Source organism: Eptatretus burgeri, chromosome 16 (genome assembly GCF_056783735.1).
Source record: "Eptatretus burgeri isolate ZD-2024b chromosome 16, Ebu_testis_v1, whole genome shotgun sequence".
Taxonomy (NCBI): domain Eukaryota; kingdom Metazoa; phylum Chordata; class Myxini; order Myxiniformes; family Myxinidae; genus Eptatretus; species Eptatretus burgeri.
In genome coordinates this window covers 60,191,643-60,219,025 of record NC_140976.1, presented here as the reverse complement: position 1 = coordinate 60,219,025, position 27,383 = coordinate 60,191,643, and the positions used below count along the sequence as shown (strand labels likewise).

The 27,383-nt window shown below is 42.7% G+C and overlaps 1 protein-coding gene across 7 annotated transcripts; it reads right to left on the bottom strand.

Moving 5' to 3' along the window:
* Positions 1–7,151: 7,151 nt before the first annotated feature.
* On the bottom strand, positions 7,152–27,060 carry LOC147011154 (chemerin-like receptor 1). Of its 7 annotated transcripts, none has more exons than XM_085860187.1 (3): positions 26,737–27,060; positions 22,722–23,048; positions 7,152–14,301 (listed from the first exon to the last, which is right to left on the bottom strand). In XM_085860187.1, exons 2-3 carry the CDS (start codon positions 22,907–22,909, stop codon positions 13,251–13,253), a joined length of 1,239 nt encoding a protein of 412 aa, XP_085716313.1. In that variant the 5' UTR covers positions 22,910–23,048; positions 26,737–27,060; the 3' UTR covers positions 7,152–13,250. The 7 variants fall into 7 exon arrangements, with proteins under 7 accessions (XP_085716313.1, XP_085716319.1, XP_085716316.1 ...); XM_085860193.1 differs by having other exon boundaries at positions 22,726–23,048; XM_085860190.1 differs by lacking the exon at positions 26,737–27,060 and adding an exon at positions 25,290–26,137.
* Between the last annotated feature and the right edge of the window lie 323 nt (positions 27,061–27,383).

Below are 27,383 nucleotides of genomic sequence, written 5' to 3'. Positions count from 1 at the left end.
GGTGGTGGCTTGGGATCCTAGGGTCCTGAGTTCAAGCCCCGTCGGCCGCTGAATTAATACACCAGGGGTTTGACTCAGCCTGTCATCCTTCCGAGGTCGGCAAAATGAGTACCAGTTCCAGATTGTGGACTGGTAGAGGGGCACTGCATCAGCGACACAGTCGTGCTTCAAGAAATGAGAGCTACCCCGGCAGCTAAGCTGCCATACGACCACCACCACCACAACGAAATTGTGATTAAAAATAAGCTGTTTTCATTGCCTTTCTTATACTTTGATTTTATAACGTTGTTTCCATAATTGTAAATATAGTCTGAGTTGGTTAAAAAGATAAACCAGTATATCTATTTGTATCAACTATATCGAAGAAGGGTTTCATCAAAATGTAGCAAAAACTATAACTGGATGAGAAATACTGATTTCAATTAATAACAATATTAAAACTAGAACGGGCACTCATAGAGCGCATACCTTCGCCGCCACTACTTTTTTTGTTCTTGGTATGAGTGTGGGGAACTGGTTTCATGTGAATGGTCTTATGACACAAACCACATATCTATAATGTCATGACCGCCCCCCGACTTTCGGGGGCTACGGACTAAACAACAATCAACTCGCATCGTTTTGGCGAGTCTTCACTCGCAAGCTCGGTGAATACAACGTTTCAAAAAGAGAAGGTAATCTCGTTTGATGCTGGTTTCATGAAAATCGAATAAGAATTGACTGAGTTGTGCCGAAAACCGCATATTTTTCAAGGGCGTGACCCCCCCCCCGACATTTTACCCCAACCGGTGACATGTGTTATGACGTCATTGTGTCACAAGATTGGGCATTAAATTCTGAACATTTTGGTGCTGGGTTCATGTAAAGCGGACAAGAATTCACCGCGTTATGACAAAAACCGCATATTTTTCAAGGTCGTGACCCCCTGACCTTTGACCCCTAACCGGTAACAAGAGTATGGGCGTCATTGTGTCATATTGCATATTACAAGATGAGGCATTGAATTCTGAACATTTTGGCGTTAGTCGCATGCAAATTGAATAAAAATTGACCGTGTTATCGTAAAAAGACGATTTTGACTTTTTCGTGACCTTGACCTTGACCTTTGACCCAAACGATCCCAAAATCTAATCGAATGCTTCCTGGCTAATAACTAATCATCCCACCAAATTTCATGCAATTGGGTTTAATACTTTTTGAGTTATACGAATCACAAGATTACAAACAAACAAACAAACAAACAAACAAACAAATAAATAAATACATACATACATACATACATACATACATACATACATACATACATACATACATACATACATACATACACGCCGACCAAAACATAACCTTTCGCAGAATGCGAAGGTAATAAAATCATTCATAATAAAATCAAAATTCATTGCAAACTCTTTCAAGGTGGTCACGTGGTCAATGGTTTTTCCCTAATTAGTTTTCAATATCAATTAAATTACTATTTTTTGTAAATAAACAAACATAAATAAATGTTTTGAGGGGGGTCATCTGAAATCGTAGGGGGTAGGATGAAATCGATTTCAGATTACCGGGAGGTAACTTGAAAGGGGGGGGGGGCGGGTGCCTTGAGATGGGGGTGGCTTGAGAGGGGGGGTGGGTAGCCTGAAATCTTTACCCCGCACTCCGGGTACAATCGGCCCATGATCGATGAAGATGCAAATTGCAAATTTTGATGCAAATTTGATGCAATCAAGATGCAAATTGAAATCGGCTACCCCCTAAAAACACGTTTTTTGGGCGTGGCTCCGCCCATAATGGCCGCACCACGCCCATTTTCAGGAAAACAACCAGATCATGATATAAACCTCCCACCAAAATTTTATCAGGATCGGATCAAAACCCACGGAGCTGTGCTCGGGACAGACAGACAGACAGACAGACAGACAGACAGACAGACAGACAGACAGACAGACAGACAGACACACAACAAAAACCAATGTCACCCCCAGGGTGACCAGTATCTTGCCAAAATGTGAACATGAGTGACTTATTTATTCGATTAAAGTTACTCAAAAAATAAGTGTTTCTTCGACCTTGATGCTTTACCTTTTTGTGACCTTGACCTTTATATTTTCGTACGGTTAATGGTATCTCTCCAAGACCGTTGTACATGAAATATCAAGAGATTTTGATGAGAACTGAGGAAATAAAATTTTCATGAAAAATCCGTTTTTTCGCCATGACATCATCAAATGACGTCATGGTGTCAAACTTTTGACAGATCTGGAAAGCACTTATCAAGCGCTTTCATATGAGGTATTATTACTCGATATGGTATCGAAGATTTCAAAATTTGACCTTGGGGTCAAAAACTTTCAACCTCCAGCGCTAACCATGAAGGTCAAAGTCGATCGCCACCAAAAATTAATCAGCTGAGCGCCAGACCATGAACTATATTCCCATGAAATTTGAAGACGATCCGATCAAAATTACTCAAAAAATAAGAGTTTCGTCGACTCCCCTGATTTGCGACAAAGTAACCTTAATCTTTGACCTTGACCTTGAAAATTTTATGCACTGAAAGGGACCTCTATAGGACTCTGATATGCGAAGTTACAAAAATTTCCAATGATAACTGTGCTCTGCAGTGATCGATACGTGATTACACACAAAAAAAAAAACATACAAGCTGACTAACATATCTTGCAAAAACTTCGTTTTGGCAAGATAATAACGAATATAGTGGTCACTTCTTTTTTTCATGAAAATTTTTTTTCGTGAACCCATAATGGGATAACTCTACTCTGTGTCTGCTTTTATCAGATTGTTTGTCTTTTGTCACAACCCACAAATTCCTTGCTATCGCCTGCTGTATATTAAATAAAAACCCATTCAATGTGCCACATACTTTTCCTCACTTGATTGTAAATAAATCCTTTGAATAGACATGTTCACAGCTCGTTTTCATGTTGTCTTCCATTGGTCCAGCATGTCCCGCACCCTAGTTTAGCCGGGACATTATTCCCCAACGACAGTACGTGTTTGACAGTTCCGCTCGGATGCATCTACACTGGTAAGGTGATCGGTTTGAGCAAGTGTGTACCGAGGGCGTGCCCTCCCGGTAATTACATCACGTGACATTTAGATAAACGGTATTTTTTATTTGGAGGACCCTATGTCACGTGGTCGAGCTATTGGCGTTCGTGGTCGATCAGCGGCCCACCGCGTCACAAGGTTATTCGTGTGCGACGGCCTGCGACTCCAGAGAGTCTGGTGGCAACTCGAGGTAGTTCACCCCTTGTGGTCTTCGCCCCCGACCCCGGGTCCGCAACAATACTTTGGTACAAAAAAAACCAGAAGGCATTGCTTATTGAGGTGTTGATACCAGTGATTTTGGACTAAACGATGCAGCAATCAAGAAAATGACCAAACATCAAGACCTCAAGAATGATAAGAGAAGATCCTGTAAGTTGAAGAATGCCCAAGTTGTACCAGTGAGAGCTGGACCGAGAAGAGTGATGACAAAGAATTTCACAGATATATTAAACATAGGGGCAATACCCCTGGGTGCTCACCTGGTACTGGCTGGATAAGATAACCAGGCAACCACTGGTAGGCATGGATGACCCACAAAATATATAATGGAAAAGAAAGTAAATACCTATGGATGTTTTTTTTTTATGCCATGAACAAACTTTGGTACATCACAGGTGGTGAAGATGGTGGTCAAGTTTCATCGGAATTGTATGTGTAGTTTTGGAGAAGAAAGCAAATACATATATTGGGGGGCAACCTCCCTTAAATCCCCTTAGAGCCAGATTTTTCTAATGCCATGAACAAACTTTGGTACGTCATGGGTGATGAAGGTTGTTGTTAAATTTCATTGAAATTGTATGTGTAGTTTCTGAGAAGTTGCAAGTATTTGTGGACAGACAGACGGACGATGCGCCATCCTGTAAGCTCCCCATACCTACTTTACAGGTGAGCTTTAAAAAACCATCCCTGGGAATATTACAAACGAACTACAGTTGGAAGCTGTCCGGGGCTCAGTGACGATCCTGTAGAGAGCCCTCAGCGCAAAACTTTGAGAACAGAAAATTTCACAGCTTGGTCCGTGGATCATGACCCCTGACTGAAATAAAGGTGGATACTTTGAGCTCACCCTGGGAGGACTCCTAGTCTGTGGGCTTATGTAAAAAAAAGCAACATTTTCGGTAGATTCTTGGCACCCATGTTAAATCACATCTGTAAACCTCACTGATTCAGAAAAAAAGGGTGCCAGTTTTTCTATTAGCTTTTAGGGCCTCCATTTTGAATTTCAAAATGGCTGCCGTTTTTCCCCTGTATGTATGATTTTTCGGTATTTAACGTTATTTTGAACATATAATTCAAAGTGTGTGCAAATAGAGTTTGGGTACCAAATGCATTCTAGTTGAGACAACTGTTCATCTGAACTCTGTTTGCATGGATATCAACAGGTTTGATGTTAATGTCAAGAAATATTGGTATGAATGTGACACTTATTACTGGTATCTGACAAATATTTTCTGCTTGCAATATGATGCATATCCACTGTGAACCAAATAACTTACTGCTTTATTTCAGAAGACCAAAAATGCACAGTGGACATCCCATCCCATAAAATACTGAGGGCATTGAAATTTATGGCAACTTGTTAATTTCACTTATGGTTATGATTCCAGATAAACCATGGCATCCTGTGGAGAACCATCATGTAAGCGTGCAACTAAACCTTCCAATGACTTTCGAATCTGCTTGTTGTGTCAAGAAGTGATTGGCATGCATGAGTTTGCCTACACCAACAAAATACTCATGGCACCAGATGGATCTATTCATCCCACTACAGACAAGAGCACAGTGATAAAGCTTCTGGAAGATCTGGTGGCCAATGACACAGCTCAATCTTCTGCACAACCTGCCGAGTTTGAAGAGGGATCTGAGACATGTCTTGTAGTTGATGGAATGGGAGTGGTACGGGAATTAATGGCAGTCAAAAATTTCAAGACTTGCAAAGAACTTGCAACATCCTTTGTCACACTCATTGACTCAAAGGCTCGTGGATATTGTCAAGTGCGAGTTATATTTGATAATTACACCAAGAATGCATCACTGAAGGCGCAGACTAGAGAGCAGTGGAAAGGAAAGCTGAAGGGAACTAAATCCTACATTGTTCAGGACTCAACAAGCATCAAAGACAAAAAGATGTTTCTCACCAGCAGCAGCACAAAGGATTCACTAACTCTCTACCTTTCCCATCAGCTCATCCACTACAGTACCGTCAAGGTTATGACTGCATAATGGAAAGAGGTCATGATGAATTATGAAGTTGAAACAATGACTGGTGTCAGCCCACAGGAAGAGACAGACACTCTTATAATTTATCATGCTGTAGAAGTTGCGAGCAATGGAATGAATGTCCACATATATTCACAAGACACTGATGTGCTACTTTTGGCTCTATGAAGAACACCACTACTTGGCAACCATTCTGCACTAATCATGGGCACAAGCGAAAGACGACGGAAAGTCTTCCTACAGCCTATATATGACAAGCTTGGCCCAGAGAAATCAGCATCTTTGATCAACTGGCATGCTCTCACAGGCTGTGATATGACAGGACATATCCAAGGGAAGGGAAAGAAGGGGTGCTTTACAACTTTCCTGAAGGCAAGCCCCACCATTCTGAGAGCACTAGCTGACCTTGGCGAAGGGAATGAGCCATCTGAAGAAGTTCTTCGTGGTTGTGAAGAGTTTCTTTGCTCTCTTTTCTCTCCAATTGGAGTCCACTTTGGGCAAGCAAAGATGCTGAGATGATTTTTGTTCAAGCAACTCACAGATGAACAAGGAGTTGACAAACTGCCACCGACTCGGAGCAGGATTGAACATATACACCGTGCCCATGTCCAGTGTAATATCTGGCGCCAGGATATGGTATTGAACCCAACTTTTCTTGACCCTTTGACCTTGGGGTGGCGAAATCAAGACAAAAAGCTACTGATTGTTCTTTCTCAGGTTGCACCAGTCTCAGTGCTGCAGTCTCAGTGCTGCAGTTCGTCAGGTGTAACTATGAGAAATCAAAGTGTTCAAGAAGGTGCTCATGCAGAGGAAACAGTGTGGTCTGTACCGAACTTTGCAAATGTGGTGGGGAAGGCAACAGCTGTACGAACATAACACCACCAAGGATTGGCGAAGATCTAGAAGATTGAAGCAATGACAATTATAAATGTTTAATCAGTAACATTGACACTCCTGATTCATACATGGAGCATTTTCATACCTTTGAAAAAAAACTTATCCATCTTCTAATTGTATAACCGCCCAAATAAATTTATATTTAATTACATGCTCTATATTATTTCTGTTAAATGTTTTGGAGGATTGGCAAAGAGTATTCCAATCATAAATATGTTGTTATTCTTGGAATCCTCCTGTGCCAAAACATATGATTAGACACCAAAAACATCTTCTTATGTCTATTGGCATTTTCCATAGAAAAAAACCCCAAAATCAGGGGGCCATCTTGAATTTTTCCAATATTTAGAGTATTTCTCGTGCTCTTACTTTTCTTCTAATGAATCTTTGTCCCCTTTATATGAATTTAGATGAAATAAAATAAATATTGTATGACATTTGAATGGATAGTTATGGTTAATTTGCAATATTATTTTTAAAAGAAGATTTTCGGCGGTGGCCATTTTTAAATTCAAAATGGAGGCCCGAAATGTTAATGGAAAAACTGGCACCCTTTTTTCTTCGAAACCAGTGAAGTTTCTAGATGTGTTTAGACATGGGTACCACGAATCTACCCCAAAAAAACGACAAATCCAGAAAATGTTACATAAGCCCACGGACTATCCTTTCCACATCCTGAAACCTGCATATGTCGATACCAATCAACGAAAAACACACACACACACACACACACACACACACACACACACACACACACACACACTGTGAGACCTGTTAGGTCTTTGTTTCACCTCCTGATGAACCCCACCTACAGGTGGAGATAGCAGGCCACAACAGCAACTCCCACATATGTGTATGCACACACACACACACACACACACACACACACACACACACACACACACACACACACACACACACACACACACTTTTATTAGTATAGATAAAAGCGCCACATACTCATGTTGTCGTTTTGTGTAAGTTAACATTTTATTCGTTGTGGGATAATGTATTTGATTAAAACAAATTCCCAGATGACACACGAGTACTCGTACAGTACTCGTATGTAGTCTGGGAATCATACTCAGAATAACAACAAAACCTTTTTTTAATAATAAAAGTATTTTCACACCTCCCAGCACACACTTTTTTTTTTTAAACAATTTCAGAATTGGGTCAAAACTATTGAATCAACAAACATCACATCAGTGTTTTGTAACAATAATTGTACAAATGTCAAATAAACACTCGCACACAAACTTATCGTGGATTGCTCTTTTAATATTCATCCCACCACTCACTTCCTTCCAGATTCCACATGATCAATAAGCTTGAAGTCTTATTCGTTTTTTCAACATTTTCTTTTTTTCCAAAGTGAAATTGAATTAAAACCCTCCTCTCTTCATTCTGTACACCACACAGGGTTGATCAGTTCTGGCAGTCAATTATCCGGAAAGCTCAACAACTCTTCGTCTTTTGGTTCTATGTACCGGTTGCACCTCCAGCATGGGCTGGCAAGATGGTCAAGGTCTCTAGGAGGTACACACACTAGCCTCGAAGCTGTGTAGCCCTGGGTTTGTGTTGCGGCTCAGCCAATAATGCGATCCCTAGCTTGATGCTGCTTATAAAAAAAGAGATGTACAGGGTCCATCCGTAGCATGAATCCTTTTGTGTCGACTTTCATTGTGAAGGGGGACTGCATAGCTCGACTGTAGTCTGTAGGTCTGGTCAAGGTAGGTAGTTGTCCAAGGTGCCAGAGGTAACTCACATCGGGGGTGGGACACCATTATGGGATCTTGAACGGCCACCAAGTAATGCTCACAGACAGGAGACCCAGTTCAACGTCCATCCCGAGGGATCGCACACTCATCAATACAATGTCTACAAACACCACCCCCGCCTGTTTCTGGTCGTGCTGGGGATCACCCGAGACGACATGCCTCAAAAGCCACGACATGATCCCTGAGCTATCCTGACAGCCCTCAAACACTCCTGATGCAAGTTCCACCATTGAAACCACCGTCCTCAACCACACAGAGATCGATCAACAATTCACAAACATTCCTAATCTGAAAGGGAGGTGAAGGGTGGTGCTTGGGGGGTGGGGGAAGGATGAAATGTCGTTCATTATAAAATGATAAACACGTCATGTTAGATGATGTTAATGGTAAGAATTGTTTCACACTTGTAGATATTAGCAAACCGATATACCTTGTTGAGTTCTACAAAAGGGAGGGCATGCCAGGTTAAACTACCTGACCAAAGGTTGTGAAGCTCGATTTAATACACCTTCGTGAATAGTCACGCCTTTTATGCAGTTAATAGCTGAAAATTGAACGTTAAAAAACTATTATAAAGGACACAAACAACAGACACGAATAACTAATTGAACGTGTTAAATTAGGTGGTGGTGAAGATGGTGCGTCAACGGCGGTGAACTTTGGATTGAATGTTTCTTTTTTCTCCTCCAGCCTTTAAAACTTATATTTTTGTTTCCATGTAATTGTATATTTGAACACGATAGAACACAAATCGTCTTGTTTTCACTTAGAAAAACCTTTCAGTTTCGCAGCACCGTACTTGGTAAAAAAAAATATTACCCAATCTGACCAATCAAATTTACCACTCACGATCTTATTCTTCTTCCTCGAATAAAGTGTTTCTAATATAGTCCCTTGGCCAAGTGGGAACAAGGTCACATGTCCTTTTTCTCAACACCGTGTGGGGTGACGTGTTCTATGATCTCTTGAGTTAACCATCGTTTTGGGGACCAAATTGGAGAAATCAATTTAAGAGTGTCATAATAAGATGAGATTTTTTTTTGTATACAAAGTCAAGGCTTGTGAAAGAGCATTTAATGGATCAGGAAGCAACTAAATAAAAATAACGCTCGAGAGAGGGGGGCTGGGACACAGTAGGGGTGAGGGATAAGGGATGTGGGGAGGAATGAGGACAAGGAGAGGAGTGAGGACAAGAGAAAAAATGAGGGAAAGGGGAGGGATGAGGACAAGGGGAGGAATGAGGACAAGGGGAGGAATAAGAAATGAGGACAAGGGATGGAGGGAGTGGGAGCATGTGGATAAGGGGAGGACAGAGCTTGCTGTCAAACCTCAATTCTACAATGGGACCAGACGGCATCAGCCCACGTGTCCTAAAAACCTGCTCCGCTGCTCTAACTCAACCTCACTCTGTTCTATCCACCTCTCATTTGCTCAAGGTCATCTGCCATCTGCTTGAAAATCAGCAAACATTACTGCCCTGCATAAAAAAGGTGCAAAAACAGATCCCTGCAACTACAGACCAATTAGCCTTCTCCCAATCACAGCAAGGTCATGGAATCCATCATCGCTTCAGACATTAAATCCTTCCTCTTCTCCAAAGGCTTGACGTTCGATTATAAATTTGGATTCAGACCAGGATACTCTGCCCTGGATATGTTGCTTCTGCTCTCCCAACAATGGATGGAGATCCTCAATACCAAACATGAGATCAGAGCCATCTCACGAGACATATTGTGAGCTTTTGATACAGGCTGGCACCCTACCCTGCTCACCAAACTCTCTTCTTATGGTATCCAAGGCCATCTCCACTCTTGGCTCGCCGACTATCTCTCCTTCTGGGAGTGTTCTGGGCCCTGTGCTTTTTATGTTTTTCAGCAATGATCTATCCGACGCACTGGAAAATCCTCTTTTACTCTTTGCTGTTGACTCCACCCTCTGCCGTAACATCTCTCATCCCTGAGATCGGCAAGCAGCAGCCTCTTCACTCTCTGCAGACCTGGATAACATCATAAGCTGGTCAAACACTTCGAATTTGTCTTTCAATCCTGACAAATCTCAACTCTCACGATGTCTCTCTGAAGGGACCATCTGGAAAAAACCCCCCCATCTACTTTCTCAACAATCCTCTTGAAGAAATCCTTTCATTCAAGCTTTTGGGTCTCACTATTTACCTGGTTCTTTCATGGGAAAGCCACATCTCCAAGGTGGCCTCGAAAGCCACTCGCTGACTGGGCATCCTCCATTACACAAAGTCCTTCCTTGGCCCACCTGAGCTCCGAACCACATAAAAAAGCTTTGATCCGCAGCCTGATGGAGTACTGCTCTTCCCTCAAAGCTGGTGCTTCCGCCTCACACCTGGATCGGCTTCACACTGTGGGAACCAAGGCTTTAAGGATCATTGGTATCTCCCATGATGAAGCCGAGTCTTTGGGTCTCTCACTTTCTCACCGCAGGCAGGTCGGTGGTCTTTCTATCTTCTAACGTCTCCTCTCCACCCCCCCCCCATATTTCTCCAGGGTGCTCAATGTTTGCCAACAACCCCCTTCTGGTGAAACTGTCAAAATCAAGAATGACGGCTCACCTCCACTCTTTTTCCCCACTTCTGGAAGAAACTCCAACGCTCTCTTTAATCCCACTCCTCATTCCAGGTCTTCAAAACAGCTGTACATCACCATCGTATATCTTCCCCCATCCAAAACCCCATAGATCTTTTCTCCTCCTGTTAATCCACCCTAAACCCACCTCCTTCAAATTCGATGCTTTCCTTCCTGAAAGTCCCTGTAGTCCCATCTTGTTTACCCCCATCACATCCCTCTCTCTCTTCCATAGATCTCCTAATGTCTCTGTTCCTAACTGTGATGAGTTCCCCTCTCCCACCCCCTCGTCTCCTGCTCCCCTTGTTATATGTTTTGTGTGTTAGCTCTTATATGAGCCTCGACAATGTATACAAAAAAGGGGGGAGGGATGAGGGCAAGGGGAAGAATTAGGGCAAGGGGAGGAATTAGATCAGTGGGAGGAATATGGGCAAGGGGAGATATGAAGACAAGGGGGATGAATGAGGACAAGGGGGATGAATGAGGACAAGGAGATGAATGAGGACAAGGGAAGGAATGAGGACAAGGGAAGGAATGAGGACAAGCGAAGGAATGAGGACAAGCGAAGGAATGAGGACAAGGGGATGAATGAGGACAAGAGGATGAATGAGGACAAGGGTAGGAATGAGGACAAGCGTAGGAATGAGAAAAAGGGGAGGAATGAGGACAAGGGGAGGAATGAGGGCAAGGGGAGGAATGAGGGCAAGGGGAGGAATGTGGACAATGATAATTAATCTTTGAATTAACAAGGCTAATTATTATTTTTTTAATTTTGAGAATATCTCTCCATGACAATTCCACAAACCTTCCCTTATTTCCATTGTTTGGAATACATGTGCAAGTGAGTAGTGACATATTGGCATTGGTAGTGAAATGAGCAGGTGAGAGCCACCTTTTTGTTAAACAAATATATGTAATACTGTGTAATATAATAATCATAATAACATGTAATCCTCACTAAAATTCATGGACCAGTGTTTGTTCGTCTGTCCGCTTGCCTCAAGCCCAAACCACTCATCCGATCGTTCTGAAACTTTCAGGGATTGTATCCGCTGTCCCTGCAATGATCGATTGATGGTCGAAGCGAGATCAACATAGGTCAGATTTCAAAAATCCTCAATTTTCATCCGATTGACTTGAAATTTGAAGAAGATTTGCAAATTTGGTCATTGAATTCAACTTCCAAACATTTTTCAGGGCAACATCGGCTAAAAAGGTCAACATCTTCAGTGTAACTTCTAAAATCCTCATTTTTTTTCATCTGATTGACTTGAAATTTGTAAATAATTTTCAAATCAGCTTACTGAATTCAACCAACAATTACTTTTGAGGTCAACATAAGCCAAAGGTCAACAACTTATGTGGAATTTCTAAAATCCTCACTTTTTCTTCAATTGACTTGAAATCTGAACAGGATTTGCACATCAGTTCACTAAATACAATCACCAATTATTTTTGAGGTCAAACAGTCAACATAGTCCTAATTTCTAAAAGTGAGTCAGGGCCAAAAACTATATATATATATATATATATATATATATATATATATATATATATATATATATATATATATATATATATATATATATATATATATATATATATATATATATATATATATACATATATATAATGGTATCTCAAAAAGTTGTGGACGAGTTATGACAAAACTATGAGTGGGTGAGTTGGTTCGGTGACAAGAACAAGCAGACTAGATTTTGGTTCAGATCCAGCCCATCAGTGGGATATAAAATGTGAACTGTTCAGCCTGGCGGAGGTATGTGCTCTAGCGAGTGCTGTTCTACTTTATTCTGTTTTGCCAAGTGTCGCTGTATGAATTATTTTTCATTTGTTTGTTTGGCGTGCTACTCATCCTACAGTTCTGGACTGATTACATCCAGAATTGCTAAATAGGATCAATATGACCCCAATTCTCTATGTTGATGTGTATTGTGTAGCGCCGCCTCCAGGTGAGGGATGTTATTACTAGTCTCCACCATTTAGTGCAGTATACCTGTCCCCATGTTTTCCAGTGCCGTGAGGTGTTTTAAATTATAAGCAGTCGGTATGTTTTTACTTCATGCACGTAACCCAGGTTATGTTCTTGCCTATACAGAGCTGTCATTTGCCTACACACCGCCCAAATAAAGGTATGCATCAGAAGAACATGTTGCGTGCTTGGAACAAGATCGATCATTGGGTGGGTCCTCAGCCAGTGTTAATAAAACAGGATGTATGAGGAGAGAATAATGATCATTGGTGTTTGACATCACATCACCAGACACCAATAATTGCAGGGATTGTGAATCATGTCGCATGTTGAGAAGAACAGGTGTTGAACAAGAAATGGAAACATGGGTAAATGTGGGACACCAAGCAAACAGCTTCCACACAGGTGTAGCCCATGTGTTGATTAAGCAAAGAGCATCCCAGCAAGCTTGGAGTCATTTATAAAAATGCTGTGCAGGCCTGGTTGGCTATAATGATGGCAAGAAAGAGAGAAAGTCAAGTCAGTATGTATGATATATATATATATATATATACGTGCATGTGCGTGTTCGTGTGTACTCTCAACATGCAGGTGTATACTTTGTTAGTTTGGGTGGAGAAAGTAGCAAGATGGTCGAAGTTAATGAAAACAACTCATCCAACTACATCACCAGAATAAACATTTTGTTCATATTTGCAATTAACTTGTGTGTGTGTTTGAAAGAGCGAACTTCTCAGCGTTGCTTTCTGACAGTTGGCTCTCTCGGGTATCTTCAGTGAAGGCCACCTCGATTGCCTTCATTATGGGTCGAAGGACCTTCTTCACATCTTGACCACTGAATACGTACAGGATTGGATTGATGCTGCTGTTTACAATGGCAATACTCACTGTTACTGGATAAACAGAGTTGATGGAATTGAAAAGGAACTTATCCTTAGTTTGATATGATACCACTTCCATAAGGCTCACCACATGGTAGGGAATCCAGCAAACAAAGAAAGTCACAACAACGATGACGATCAGTTTCATTGATCTCCCCTTGTTCATCACTTGGCTTTGTGTTATCTTCAAGGCAATCAAGGTGTAACACACCAGTATAATGGTGAATGGAATGATAAAACCAAAAATAACTCTAGTTATGTTCACTGCTGTAATTCTTTTGACAGAGGTTTCAAAATCTCCATAATCAAGAAAACAGATAATGTTTTTATCTTTATACTCGTAGGTATTTCGAAAAATGAGGGCTGGAAGGCTTAAAATGCAGGCAAGAGCCCAGACAACACCTGCTGCAACATAAACATTGCGCAGAGTTCGTATTTCCAACGATTTCAACGAGTGCACCACAGCCAGGTAGCGATCGATGCTGATGGTGGTGAGGAAGTAAATGCTGGTGTACATGTTTATAAACATGATGAAGGAATGCAATTTGCAATAAATTGTTCCAAAAGGCCAGTGGTAAAGCATGATGGCATGTGCGATTGTGAAAGGCAGGAAGAGGATGAAAAGGCAATCAGCAATGGCCAGCATGAGGAAGAGGAAAGTGACCACCGTTTTCTTCATTTTCCAACCAAGAACCCAGATGACTGTCGAGTTTCCAATCATTCCGACAATGAAAATGATAACGTACACGACAATGGAGATGATGCGATGATGATTGCCTGTCTGCTCTTCTGCATCACCGGTGTACTTTGAAGACAAATTAGTCGGAGGAAGAGTAAAACTTGTGTTGGTTTCAACTGCCATGGTCAATCTGGAATATACAAAACAAGCAATCATTGAGTAACACAGACACACACACACACTTTTTTTCAGTGAAAAGCTAAATAAAGTTTGAGGACAAGCATATCAATAAAGGAAAGAGAATCAATCCAAACTCAAAATTTTAATTATATTTATCTTTGCCCCATGTCCAGTAATTGATCATTTCATAGGTCCGAACATTGTGGAGAAAATGGATGGATCATTGTGGAGAAAATAAATCACATTGTTTTCAACATGCAAAGGAATTGTAAAAACATCCCATAATAATGTTGGTATTGTCTGTCTGTTGTGTTCATCGACGTTCTTGCTTCCTGATATGACAAATTAAATTCCGCAAAGAGGAAACAGTGTTGATTTTTCTGTAATCTCCCAAAGTCCTTTCTATTAAGTTCAGGAAGGAATGGTATTACTTGGGGTGACAACCATGAGACACGTAAGTTCCTTTTCAGAACTAAGTCACATGTTGTTTTCATATAACTAGTCTTACCTACAGTTACATTGTGAAAAAAGGATATTTTATGACACGTTGTTGTTGTTGTCTGTGTGCTCCTTCAAAGTACAATTATACATGTGCTCTGCATGCGGAGCACAACATGAGGTTAAGCAATTGGTTCACTCTGTCCATCTGTCTGCCTGCAAATGTTTGTCGATGATGGAGGAACAACTGAATTTTAATTAAATTTTATATTTTGAATAATGTGGAACATGAATGGGAACACTATTCAGAACATGAACCTCGAGGTGAGCAGTGCTTTGGCTCTGAAAATGGCAAATTGTACGGAATCTCATTTCATCCCAATGCACAGAGGCGTGAGATGATTGGTTTAGTCTGTCGGTCTGTCTGGCAGCCAAACAAAATTAAAAATCATTCCAAACAGGAAAGTTACTGTTTTTAGGCAACGCGTAAAGGACACAAACAACACGCACGTATAACTAATGTAACATGTTAAATAATGTGGTGTAAAAGACAGTTCATCAATGGTGATAAACTTCTGAAAAAGAAAAGTTGTTTTGTTTCTTTTCAACAACTTTGAAAACCTTGATTTCATTTCAATTCAATTATAATATACTTTAATACTCATTTTCTTGCCATTTTCAAAACCTCCAGTGTAGCAGCATGTACTTGGACAAAATGTTACGTCATTTTGCCACTCCTTGCAGTGGACAATATCGAGATTCAGTCAAATATTGTTGTGGGCCGGGGTTCGGTGGCGATAAACTACCACTAGTTGGAGCAGTAGAGCCGTCTCCCACCGAACACCCGGAATTTAGGTCATGACTCTCGGACAACTCCGAAAGGTCACGGGTCACTTAGAGAACTGTGGTTGCCAATATTTCGACGGCGTGAAGTCGGGTCCACTTGTCCAATTCCAATTCACATGAGTACTCACACCGTCCAACTTCCGGGGAAACCACACCCTCGGCCGACTTTGTCCGAATTGAGTCGCTATCACCGACTCGGATCCGGCGTAACCGAGCGGAAGTTACCAAAGCCACGCCGGACAAAATGAACAATATACGTCACGAACGGCTTCACTAATTCTCAATAAGCACCTTGCTAGGACAATGAAGGAAAGCACAGAAAACGAGCTGGTACATTTAACATGGGTTTATTACAAATAATAATCGGGAAGGGAGAAACAGAGCAGAGTGATCACGAATAAAGAAATGTAATGTACAATGAAAGGAAAACACTAATACAATTATACTTACAGACGGGGCCCACGGACACAAACACAAAAGAAAAGAAACCAGGATTTTATTGTTCCCCTCGCAGCCGTGAGGAGAGACGAGCTGGAGGTCAGAGTAAAAAAGTACCTGCCGTCGCAGGGAAGCGGTGCTCGGAAATGTGGCACCTGGTGGCTAATGGTCGTCGGGGCATGGTCCGGGAGCTCGTGCCAGGCTCTTGGTTCGGGACGGAACCCGCGTGGCTAATCCTCGGGGCACTCGTACTCCGATCCGTCCACGTACCGACAAAACCGCCTTCTCCGTGCAGCCACCGACAAGCGCGAAACAACAACTACGGCTTCTTCCGTCCACCGAACTCTTCGCGCCAATGACAACAACACACAATCTTCCGTCCACACCACTCCCGTTTTTCCACCCCTCTTCTGGCACTGCTCGGGGGCTCTGTCTCCTCCCACACGGGGCGGGGCCTTGGTGAGAATCATCTCGCTGTCCGTCCCTCATTGGCCTACGGCCGCACCCTTCCGAGGCGGAGCCATGGCCTCTGCTCGGTAGCCCGGAATATTCCTCGTGGCCACGTGGCCTCGCTCGCGCAGAGAGTAACAGGATCTGCCCTGAGAAAATCGTCATACCAGAGAAGTTCGTCTGTGGGGATGGAGCGTGATGGGCTGGTTGGGTCGCGCCGATGGGATGGTAGATGTTTGGGATGTAGATGGATGATGTAATAACCTAACTAAAGACGTTACAATGCACGTTTTCGAGTCTCCCACGAGACAAAAAGGAAAGGCACCGATCTCACACGTACTTTCCGCATAACTAACTTTGGGACCTGAATGTTGAGTGTGCATGGTTTCCAGATTCGTAACAATATCACTGCTCGTAGGAAATATAGATCATATATTCGGAAATGCAAAGCAAGAGTTTTAAAAACCCTTTCCATGACCTTTTTCTCAAGACTGCACTGTCTTCTTGTTTTAGGAATTATATTGGTGTTCTTGGAATTCTCTACTTTCCTATGAACTCTCTGTATTCTCTGAACTCTCTCAGTGTTCTCTGAACTCTCTAGTTTTCCAATGCAGTGTAATTATGCTGCAAATAAACATGGTTTGCCAAGTTATATTGGTTCACAAGCACCAGCCAGTGACCACAATATTCATTATGTCCGTCTGTGTGTCTGTCTGTGTGTGTCTGTCTGTGTGTGTGTCTGTGTGTGTGTCTGTGTGTGTGTCTGTGTGTGTGTCTGTGTGTGTGTCTGTGTGTGTGTCTGTGTGTGTGTCTGTGTGTGTGTCTGTGTGTGTGTCTGTCTGTCTGTGTGTCTGTCTGTGTGTGTGTCTCTCTGTGTGTGTCTGTCTGTGTGTCTGTCTGTGTGTGTGTCTCTCTGTGTGTGTCTGTCTGTGTGTCTGTCTGTGTGTGTGTCTGTCTGTGTGTGTGTCTGTCTGTCTGTGTCCATAGTATAACTCCGTGCGCTTTGATCCGATCTTGATGAAACTTGGTTATGTGTTCGATATCAATGTCTAGTTGTGTTTTCCTAGATGAAGGCGTGCTACGCCCATTGTGGGCGGAGCCACGCCCAAAAAATAGCCATTTTTAGGGGGTAGTCGGATTAAAAATCTATCTTCCCCTCGGGAATTGACTGAATGGAATGGGTTCTTCGGTATTTGAATAGCAAAATGAATTATCTAAAACTTGTCATTGTTCGATTTTTCATTTTCGTCCCAAGGTCAAGGTCACAAGGTCAAAAACTTAGAAAATTGCGAATTTTGACGTAAAAAATAATACGAACGCCCATAAAAAATCAAATCATTTGAGAGCTAGGATGACAATATTTTTTATGCATAATCTTGAGGTCATTCCCCACCTAAAGTGTTCAAACCATTTTGCTCTATCTCGAACACCTTGCCCGTGGCGCCCCCTTCAAGATTGTTTTTACGCTGATTTCATCAAAGTATGGATAATCCGAGGAGTGTGAAATGCCATATAGCCGATATGACGTTTTTTTGTTCCTGGAATGTTCTGGAGGAAGTTTTGCACCAAAGGTCATATTCCTTGACCTTTGACCTTTAAAGGACACAGGTCAAATTTTCAAAGTTGTGGAAATCGAACCGAGTTTTCGACCTTCGATGAACTAACTCCAATAAGCTATAGCACGTATCCTGTTTCCTTATTTGAATGTCCACAACATTGTTTTGTGACCTTTTAAGGTTATGCAAAGATCAAATTTTGAAAGTTGTTGAACGAAACTGGGTTTTCCACATTTTGCAGCTAATAACCGTCACTCCTACCACATCATGTTGATCATTTTTATAACTTGGTCAAACATTATCACATTGACTCGTCCTTGACTTCTGAAAGAATCTACATATGTCAAATACCGCTCGTGAACCATCGTCGTCTTCAGACTTGTTTTTCTTTGCAATCATTGGGGCTGTGTTTGTTTGTTTCATTTTCCTGTGTAGTATCTGTCATTTGCACCTGTCTCTGGAAGTTGTTTGCAAAATATATTCAGGATTCCTTGTCTGTTTTTACCTCTGTCACTGAAGGTGAAGGATGTTATGTTTTCACCCCTTTCTGTCTGCTTGTTTGTTTGTCTGTCTGTGTGTGTACAGGATATCTCAAAAAGTTGTGGACGGATCCGGATGAAATTTTGTAGACAGGTTCGGTGTGTGACAGGGATAAACTGATTAGATTTTGGTGAATATCCGGATCCAACGACGAGAATTTTTAGTGATTCTTCACCCTTGAGAGTAAGGGCCAAAAACAATACAGTACTGCACAGCATGATATTTCAAAAATGTATTGGACCCGATATGTTCTCGTGTATCAGGCATTACATGGTGGAGTGATGCGCTCCACCGAGTGCCCTTCTTGTTCTGCATGCGTTTCTTCTTTCTTGCATTAAGACTCATCACGCACTCACTTTTGAGACTGAACAGGTACAACATTCATTTTATTGTTCACGTCTGATGCTCGTGATTTAGGTTGAAAAATGAGAGGGAGTATTCGGAAAAATTTGAAGAGAAATATTGGCAGGACATTCCCACCTCACAGAACCAACTTTATTTTACTGAGTCTTGAAATCAAAATACTTTCTTACCCATTTTGAAAAGCCCACTGATATACTTTATATTTATATGTGTACAGAGTCAAGGTTCGTGGTAAAGCTAAAACATTGAACGGATCAGGAAGCAACAGAACAAAAGAAACAGTCGAGAAAATGGGGGGGGGGGGCAGAAGAATGGACACCAACAGTAGAGTTGATGGACAAAACAGAGGGAGACCCAAACAAACAATGAGTATGAGGATGACTGAGGGGCAGGGGAGGATGCATGGGTGGAGAAGATGGATGCAGAAGCAAAGTGTCAGGAAGAAAAAAACTGGAAATTTGGAAGGAAGTGAGCTGGGGTTTATACCAGAATAGAGGCAGTAGAATAGAGGAAAACGACCTACTGACCTGTCTGTAGTGTGGAATAACAGGCCCAGAGGGCTGGGAGGATGGCCTAGAGATAGGCACACTCACCTGTAAACTGCCTAGCCTTGGTTTGAATCTCAGCACAGCTATAAACTGTCATATCCCAGTGTTTCACAGGCAGGGCAATTTATCAATGTGTGTGCCATTCTCCGATGGATGTCGAACTTGTGTCGTCTGACAACATGAGTTGGTGGACGTTAAAGATCCCACTGTGTCCTTTACGACAAGTTGGCTGGCTATCGCCAGCACCGTGGACAAATTAAATTCCAAATTCCTGCTCAAACCTATAGAGGTATTTGCATCAGTGCCACAGCCGTACACTCAGACAATGGAAGAAGAAGAAGAAGAAGAAGAAGAAGAAGAAGAAGAAGAAGAATAAGAAGAATAAGAATAATAAGAATAATAAAAAAAAATGAACGTTTTTACAGCCATTTTTCCCTGCTGTGCAGGGGTTTGGCTTTTTCTTGAGGCAATGTTTTATGGCCGGATGCCCTTCCTGACGCCAACCCTGGTCGCCTCTTACGACACACAGGGATATGGGACCTATTCTAACCGGGGCATACACCGGGACCAGTACACTGGCACTCATTTCGCCGACCTCGGAAGGATGAGAGGCTGAGTCAACCCCCTGGTGTTAATTCAGCAGCCAACGGGGCTTGAACTCAGGACTCTGGGATCCCAAGCCGCCACCCTAACCACTAAGCCAACACCGGGCTTAAGAATAATAAGAATAATAAAAAGAAAAAGAATAAAAATAAGAAGAAGAAGAATAAGAAGAAGAATAAGAAGAATAATAATAAGAATAAGAATAATAATAAGAATAATAATATTAAGAAGAATAAGAATAATAATAAGAATAATAATATTAAGAAGAATAAGAAGAAGAATAAGAAAAAGAATAAGAAGAAGAATAAGAAGAAGAATAAGAAGAAGAATAAGAAGAAGAATAAGAAGAAGAATAAGAAGAATAAGAAGAATAAGAATAAGAAGAATAAGAATAAGAATAAGAAGAAGAAGAAGAGGAAGAAGAAGAAGAAGAAGAAGACGACCCAGAAATTCAGCTTCATCAAGAGAGATGCCAATGATTTTTGAGGGCCTTGGTCTTTACACTATTAATAATTACAAGGGGTGTCACTCAAAGAGTAAATCGGTATTCCATCAAGCTGCAAATGAAGATCCCATAAGTTGTGAAAAGTTTGGATTTGCCAAGGAAAGACTCGGCATTGCAGAGGATGCCCAGTTGGATACGTGGTTTGCCCAAGATAAATCATGGGCTAAACTCCAAGAGGTTTGTGAAGGTTATCAATGGAAGGATTTGCCAGACTTATTTCAGAGAGACAATGCTGAAATAATAGTGAGGGCATAAGATATTCCAAGTGTTGGACCAGATCATGACTATATGAAGGTCTGTAGAGAGAAGAGGCTGCTGCCTGTCTATCTGAAGGATGTCACAGCAGTGGGTGGAGTCATCAGAAAAATAGATAAAGAGGATTTTACAGAGTCAGACAGATCACTGATGAAGATTAGTCTTTATCGGTGTCTGCAAGTGGGATCTTCCCTTTCTCATCAGACGCTTGCCTACAAGTTGGTGGTTTATGCCTTTTTGGCTTCTATTAACTGGTATGCTGTTTATTTCAATTAAGTGGCCAAACCTTGACACTTTCCAAGCTGAGAAATATTCAGAATTGTTGATTAAACAGGTACACCACACCACTGAGGACAACCCGACAGGAAGTTCTTATTGGGGATGCCTCTGCGTGGTGGTTGCACCCCCCCCCCCCCACCAATGCAAGACCAAATCTTCCCCACTCTTCCCTGCTGCTCGGATTCATCGGAGCAGCACGGTCAGGGTCAGAGCGCCTATCGGTCCCCATGGACCAGCCCATTCCTCATCTTCCACACAAATACTCAAACACCACACTCACACATGCATCGCATATCCACAACAAACGTCATTTCATTAATTAATCTATTTTCTTATTTGGGGAGTGACCTCCCTCCGGCAATCCTCCCTTTCTCCTCAACCCAGGGCCCCAACCACCTCAACTCCAGAAACACACAGGTAACCTTAATATCCTCCAATACAACACAGACGGCCTTGTCAGCAATAGTGAGGCCCGTAAGATCGCTGTTAACATAATATTGTGCACTTCCGGATATAAGCACCAATCTTGGCAGGTGGTGAGATATGATCATAATAAATAAATCTAGAAGGGGAGCCAATTAAAAAATTGCCATTTTCCAAGATGGCCACCAAACTCACTTTCGAACCATCATAACTCGCACAAATGAATAAAAATATTATTTCTGGTTCGGTCAAACCCCACTAAATCGAGCTCGAGGATTCCGAATATGACACTGAAACTGACCTCAGATGACCCCTTGGCCACCATTTTCAAAGATGTCCACCAAACTCGCCATATCAGGACGTGAGGCGACATTCAAAATCCAACTGAACGATATAATGGAGAAATTATCGTAGCGTTACAGAACATGTCTTTCCTCGTAAGTAGATACCAAAAATTAGAAAATGGGCAAGTTACAGTACAGTAATTTGTGTACTGTATCCACAAGAAGTAATTTAATTGAAATGCTATTGTGTTGACTAAATTCCGATGAAATCCTTCCACAGTTAAAATTTTCCATAACCACACTGCCCACTGGGTACACGCGGTTCACTAATCATCCACTAATGGCCTTTTAAAATCAGTAAAATTTATGAGTCTGGATTACATCATCACTCGGGAAATCACTTTTCTATTTTCCCATTTTTTTCATTTTTTTCCTTTGTATTCTCTTATTACCATAAAAAAATAACATGAAATAAACTAATTTTGCGTTTAACACACGAACTGAACATTTTTGGTTCACTCGGAATTTATTGTTTAAGTAAATCCTTCCATATAAAACAGGTTCCTTTGTGATATGGAGGATACCTTTTCCGGAAAATCGCCACAAAATATTTTTTATGGAAATTCTGAATAGAAAATGTGTCCAAAAACGAGGTCAAACACATTTTCAAGCCCATACACAAAAGTATGCGCCCAAAACAGTGGACTTCTATTGAATGAAACTACTGTCATTGAATAAGACAAAAAGTCAAAAATCATACTATACCTCCAAACTGGTCCAAATATACTGATTTTAAATACGATTTGAAAACTTACCTGAGATAAGCCTAATGTACAATATTCACTGTACATTTCGAGGCTCTGGGATCTATGACAAGAATGGAATTGGAGAAACCTACTCACTCACTACTTTGTACAAGGACATTTGGCACACTGTGTCGCTGGTCTCTTGTACGGCCTGTTTCGTTCCCTCTCCAGCTTGGCGTTGTTGAACTTGAGGGAGCATGTTTTGTGCCACGATGCTCCATTCTCGACAAAAGCAGACAGATCATCTCGGTCGAATCTAACGTTGCAGAATCTAACGCCAACATTTTGGAGGAAATTCACGTAGGTTTTCTTCACAGCATCTTGGCCTTGTTTGTCCTTGGTGGGGCATTTGAGTGACTCAGACGTTTTCCGCTGGCAGATGATGCACTTCTTCCATTGGATGTCAGCGACGAGACTCAGAATCTGGAAGTGTAATAAGTAATTTCTTCAGTCCAGAGCCCAAACACAATATGATAGACATGTCATGTACTGCACAATATGTACGATGTTCATTGTAAAACTTATCATAGACCCCAATCCTCCACTGACAATTCTCCACTCCACTCCACTCATCTACCCTAGTCCCGCACTGACTACCACCATTCACCTCAGTCCCCTTTCTACCATCATCATCCACCGCAGTGCTCCAGCCAACCACCATCATCCACAGCAGTGCCCCAGCCAACCACCATCATCCACCACAGTCCCCCAGTAATCCACCATGATCCACCACAGTCCCCCAACCAACCACAATCATCCACAGCAGTGCACAAGCCAACCACCATAATCCACCACAGTCCCGCAGTGATCCACCATGATCCACCACAGTCCCCCAGCCAACCACAATCATCCACAGCAGTGCCCCAGCCAACCACAATCAATATCCACTGCAGTCCCCCAGCCAACCACAATCATCCACCACAGTCCCCCATTCTCAACCACCATCATCCACTGCGGCACTGCAGTCCCCCAATCAAAAAATGCCACTGACATCGCATCGGACGACTGTGCTGTGTCATGACGTACCGATCGAAAATGAACGCGCATGAATTTGCCATATTTAGGCTGAAAGCTCTCAAATAATCACTTTTTTTTTTTCGTCCAACAGATAAAATCACTCACCTGTGATGAATCTTCCTCCATAACAGGATCAATATCGAATCCAAATCGTCGAAAATCATTTGATTGCATTAAAATCCCGCCGAAAAACAACCTTTTGACCTCCATTTTGTTCGAGAAAGTGCGCTTCCTCTATTGAAATCTGAAGCATTTTCAGGGTGTGCCCCATTCCTCCACCACAAAAAGGACAGAACCCCACCCATAATTTACGGTGGGATTAATTAAAAAATAAGGCATTTTTTCAATTGGCTCCCCTTCTAGATTTATTTATTATGATCATATCTAACCACCTGCCAAGTTTGGTGCTTATATCCGGAAGTGCAACATAAAATTATTAACAGACAACACTAACTACACATAGTAGCTTCGACGATCAATTTACCATTTTTCGACTAGCATACCTTGTGATATTATACACCCTCTTATTTCCAAATTGTCCTGACATCATGTGTCATACTGCACACATATCAGGAATCTGTATATGTTGGAATGCTTCTATCCTTGGCGAGATTGCATGCTGCAACCCGGCCTTCGGCACTCCATGACCTTTGAGAGCCAGCGCCCCCGAAAGGGTAGTATGCGATACAGTACAGGGGTTCAGTTCATTCTGCCATATTTTTATATTTTCATTGTGAGGCTGCAACCAACGTTTAACTTTTGGAAATTGTTTCTAACTCTGCTAAATTATCAATTATCTCTTTCACGGGCCCTTTGCGATAATTATCCACAAGCACGAAGTAAACTCGCACAAGTTCCAGTTGTGCAATTTGAGATACCACGGTAAAATTTCCTTTCAAACAAACTCATTAGAACACACATGATTGACCTCAACCTCGGATCACCGGTCGATGTCTCACTCTGCATTATGCCTGCGATAACTTGCCCACTCTCTCCAAAGGATATCGTGAGATCTTAAATGTTCATGAACCAATGCTATCAGACGGGCCAATCCAATCAACGTCCATCCGAGGGGCTGAACTCACGTTAATGCATCGCTTGTTTGCGAATTTAACAGCATGAGCAGTGATGTACCATCTATATATTATGGATGCAAATTTGTATTTTCACATCACATCATTACCTTCACCACTGATGCAAATGCTCACCTGCACCCACCACCTGCTCACCTGAACAAGGCTTGCCCCAAACATGGAAACAAACCCAATTTTGATTCATGACTCATCTCCCATCGAAGTCCTGCACCAAGAACTCATGAGACGCGCATATGTCTACTGCCAATTCCTTGACCACACTCCACTTGCACACCCGTTCCTGAAATGCACTTTGCCGTTTCAGCTCTGATCAAATGAAGCAAATAGATATTTTCGCACACCTCTCTCGAATTAACTACAAACCATGGAGGTTCTAGAATGCTCTGACCTGAACACAAACCTCCCTACAGCAATAACACCAGGAGCTCCACAATCACCCGCCCAGTTCGCCAACCAGCATGGCGACCCAAGCAAGACCATTCCACATTCTGACATGTAATTTTAAAACACCTCCGCAAAACACCCCTCACTGTGCAACCCTCCATTCACATACCATGCTTGCAAATTGTGGGGCAAGGATGAACAAACTTCACATGCTGCAAGGTACTCTCGGCACGGCCGCCCGGATGTCAATTCTGCTCAGCTTTAGTGCTTCCCGGCACCAGGTGACCCCTCACCTCGAACATCCATTCCAGTCTCCACGTCCGGCTTTGACGCATCCATTATGTCCAGAGTCCACAGCCGTCACACACAGAAATGCTTTTCACCAACGTGAGTGGTTTAAATCATTCCAAGCTCATTCACATTAACTCATTCCTCATTCAAACATGTCATGGTACAAACTGCCGCAACCAAACTAACCATTCACAATAATACCAGAATAGCTTTGTTATGCTCAAAGAATTGTCGTTTTCACCATTGATTACTTTGCACTTGCAATCAACCAAACAAAAAATCAACCAATTCTTCAAGCTTCAACCCTTTTCTCTAACGAACGTTAATTTCCTTATTTCATTCAGTTTTGCAAAAAATATATTTCTCTTCCAAAACCAGTTTGTCCACTATTTTAAAGACGAGCTGCCTCCAGCTTCTTTTCCCCCTTCTCAGGCAAATCTCGTGCACGGCCTGACAAACAGGTAAATTCACAGCAGGGTATGTTCTTGCTTCCCGCATCACTTTTTTTTCTGTTATCTAATTTTCCCACAAAGATGTTTTAATTTGCCCATATCAAAACAATTTTGTCAACAATAAAATTTCTCTCAAGTAGGTCGGAACAAGTGTGGGCTTGAAGAGAAGCTGCCCACCCTTTACCCTTCAGGCAAAGTACACACATTATTTCACTCCACAGCACGGTATCCCTTCCCCCTCGGAGGGGGTGGGGAGGTGAAGGGGAAACAGCGCGGCTGGAGAGGGAAAAGGGAGGCAACGCGGCGGGAGGGGGGAAAGGGAGGCAGCACGGTGGGAGGGGGGAAAGGGAGGCAACGTGGTGGGAGGGGAAAGGGAGGCAGCGCAGCGGGAGGGGGGAAAGGGAGGCAACGCGGTGGGAGGGGGGAAAGGGAGGCAGCACGGTGGGAGGGGGGAAAGGGAGGCAGCACGGTGGGAGGGGGGAAGGGAGGCAGCGCAGCGGGAGGGGGGAAAGGGAGGCAGAGCTGGACAAAATAAAGAAAGGACGGAAACGAGCTGGGAACATTGCTCATAATTTATTTACAGTTAATAAAAGACAAGAGAAGAGAGACTTAATGGGAATATGCAGGAAGTATTTATAATTGTGGAAAAACACTTATTCAGTTCTTCTTACAAGACGGGCACGGGCACACACACACACACACACACACACACACACACACACACACACACACACACACACACACACACACACACACACACACACACACACACACACACACACACACACACACAAAACCCCAGAGTTCTTTATTGGACCCTCCAGCAGATGAGAGCGAGAGAGACGAGCTGGGGGTCAGGGTCCGGATGGGTACCTGGCCGTCGGAGAAAGGGGGTACTCCGTGCTGCGGCACCTGCCAATGGTCGTCGGCCTGGTCCCAGTCGTACGTGGCGGACTCGTGGTTCGTGGCGGAGATCGGGGTCCACGGATCTCCTCTCCCCGAAACAGCCACCACGATGAACGTGACCTCTCGAGAACTGCAGTACTTCTTCTCAGAGCGTGCTCGGGGATGTTTATCCGCCTCCCTCGTGAAATACACAAACACAGCTCCCGCACTGCTCTGCTCTCAGACACCACGAGCGTTCATCCGACGCGACCCTCTCCGAAAAAAAAATCACCTCAGGGAAAAAAGAATACCTTCGTACGGGGCGGAGCTTCGCGAAGCACGCGCCACTGTCCGTCCTGATTGGACAGGATCCTCCGGCCCGCCTTTTAGGGGCGGAGTCTTTTCCCCCGTCGGAAACCCCAGTTATCCCTCCACGTGGCTTCGCGCGCGAAGAGAAACAGGTAAACAGGGTCAACGGTGAAAAAGCCGAACAAGAACTACGAACCGAGGACTGGAACCGCGAGGCCCCCTCTCGGCAATCGGCCATCAGCCGTAAGCTGTATCGTGGTTTCGTTCCACTCATCGGGGGGGGGGGGTAGACAAAACAAAACCTTGATAATATGATAGTTTATATC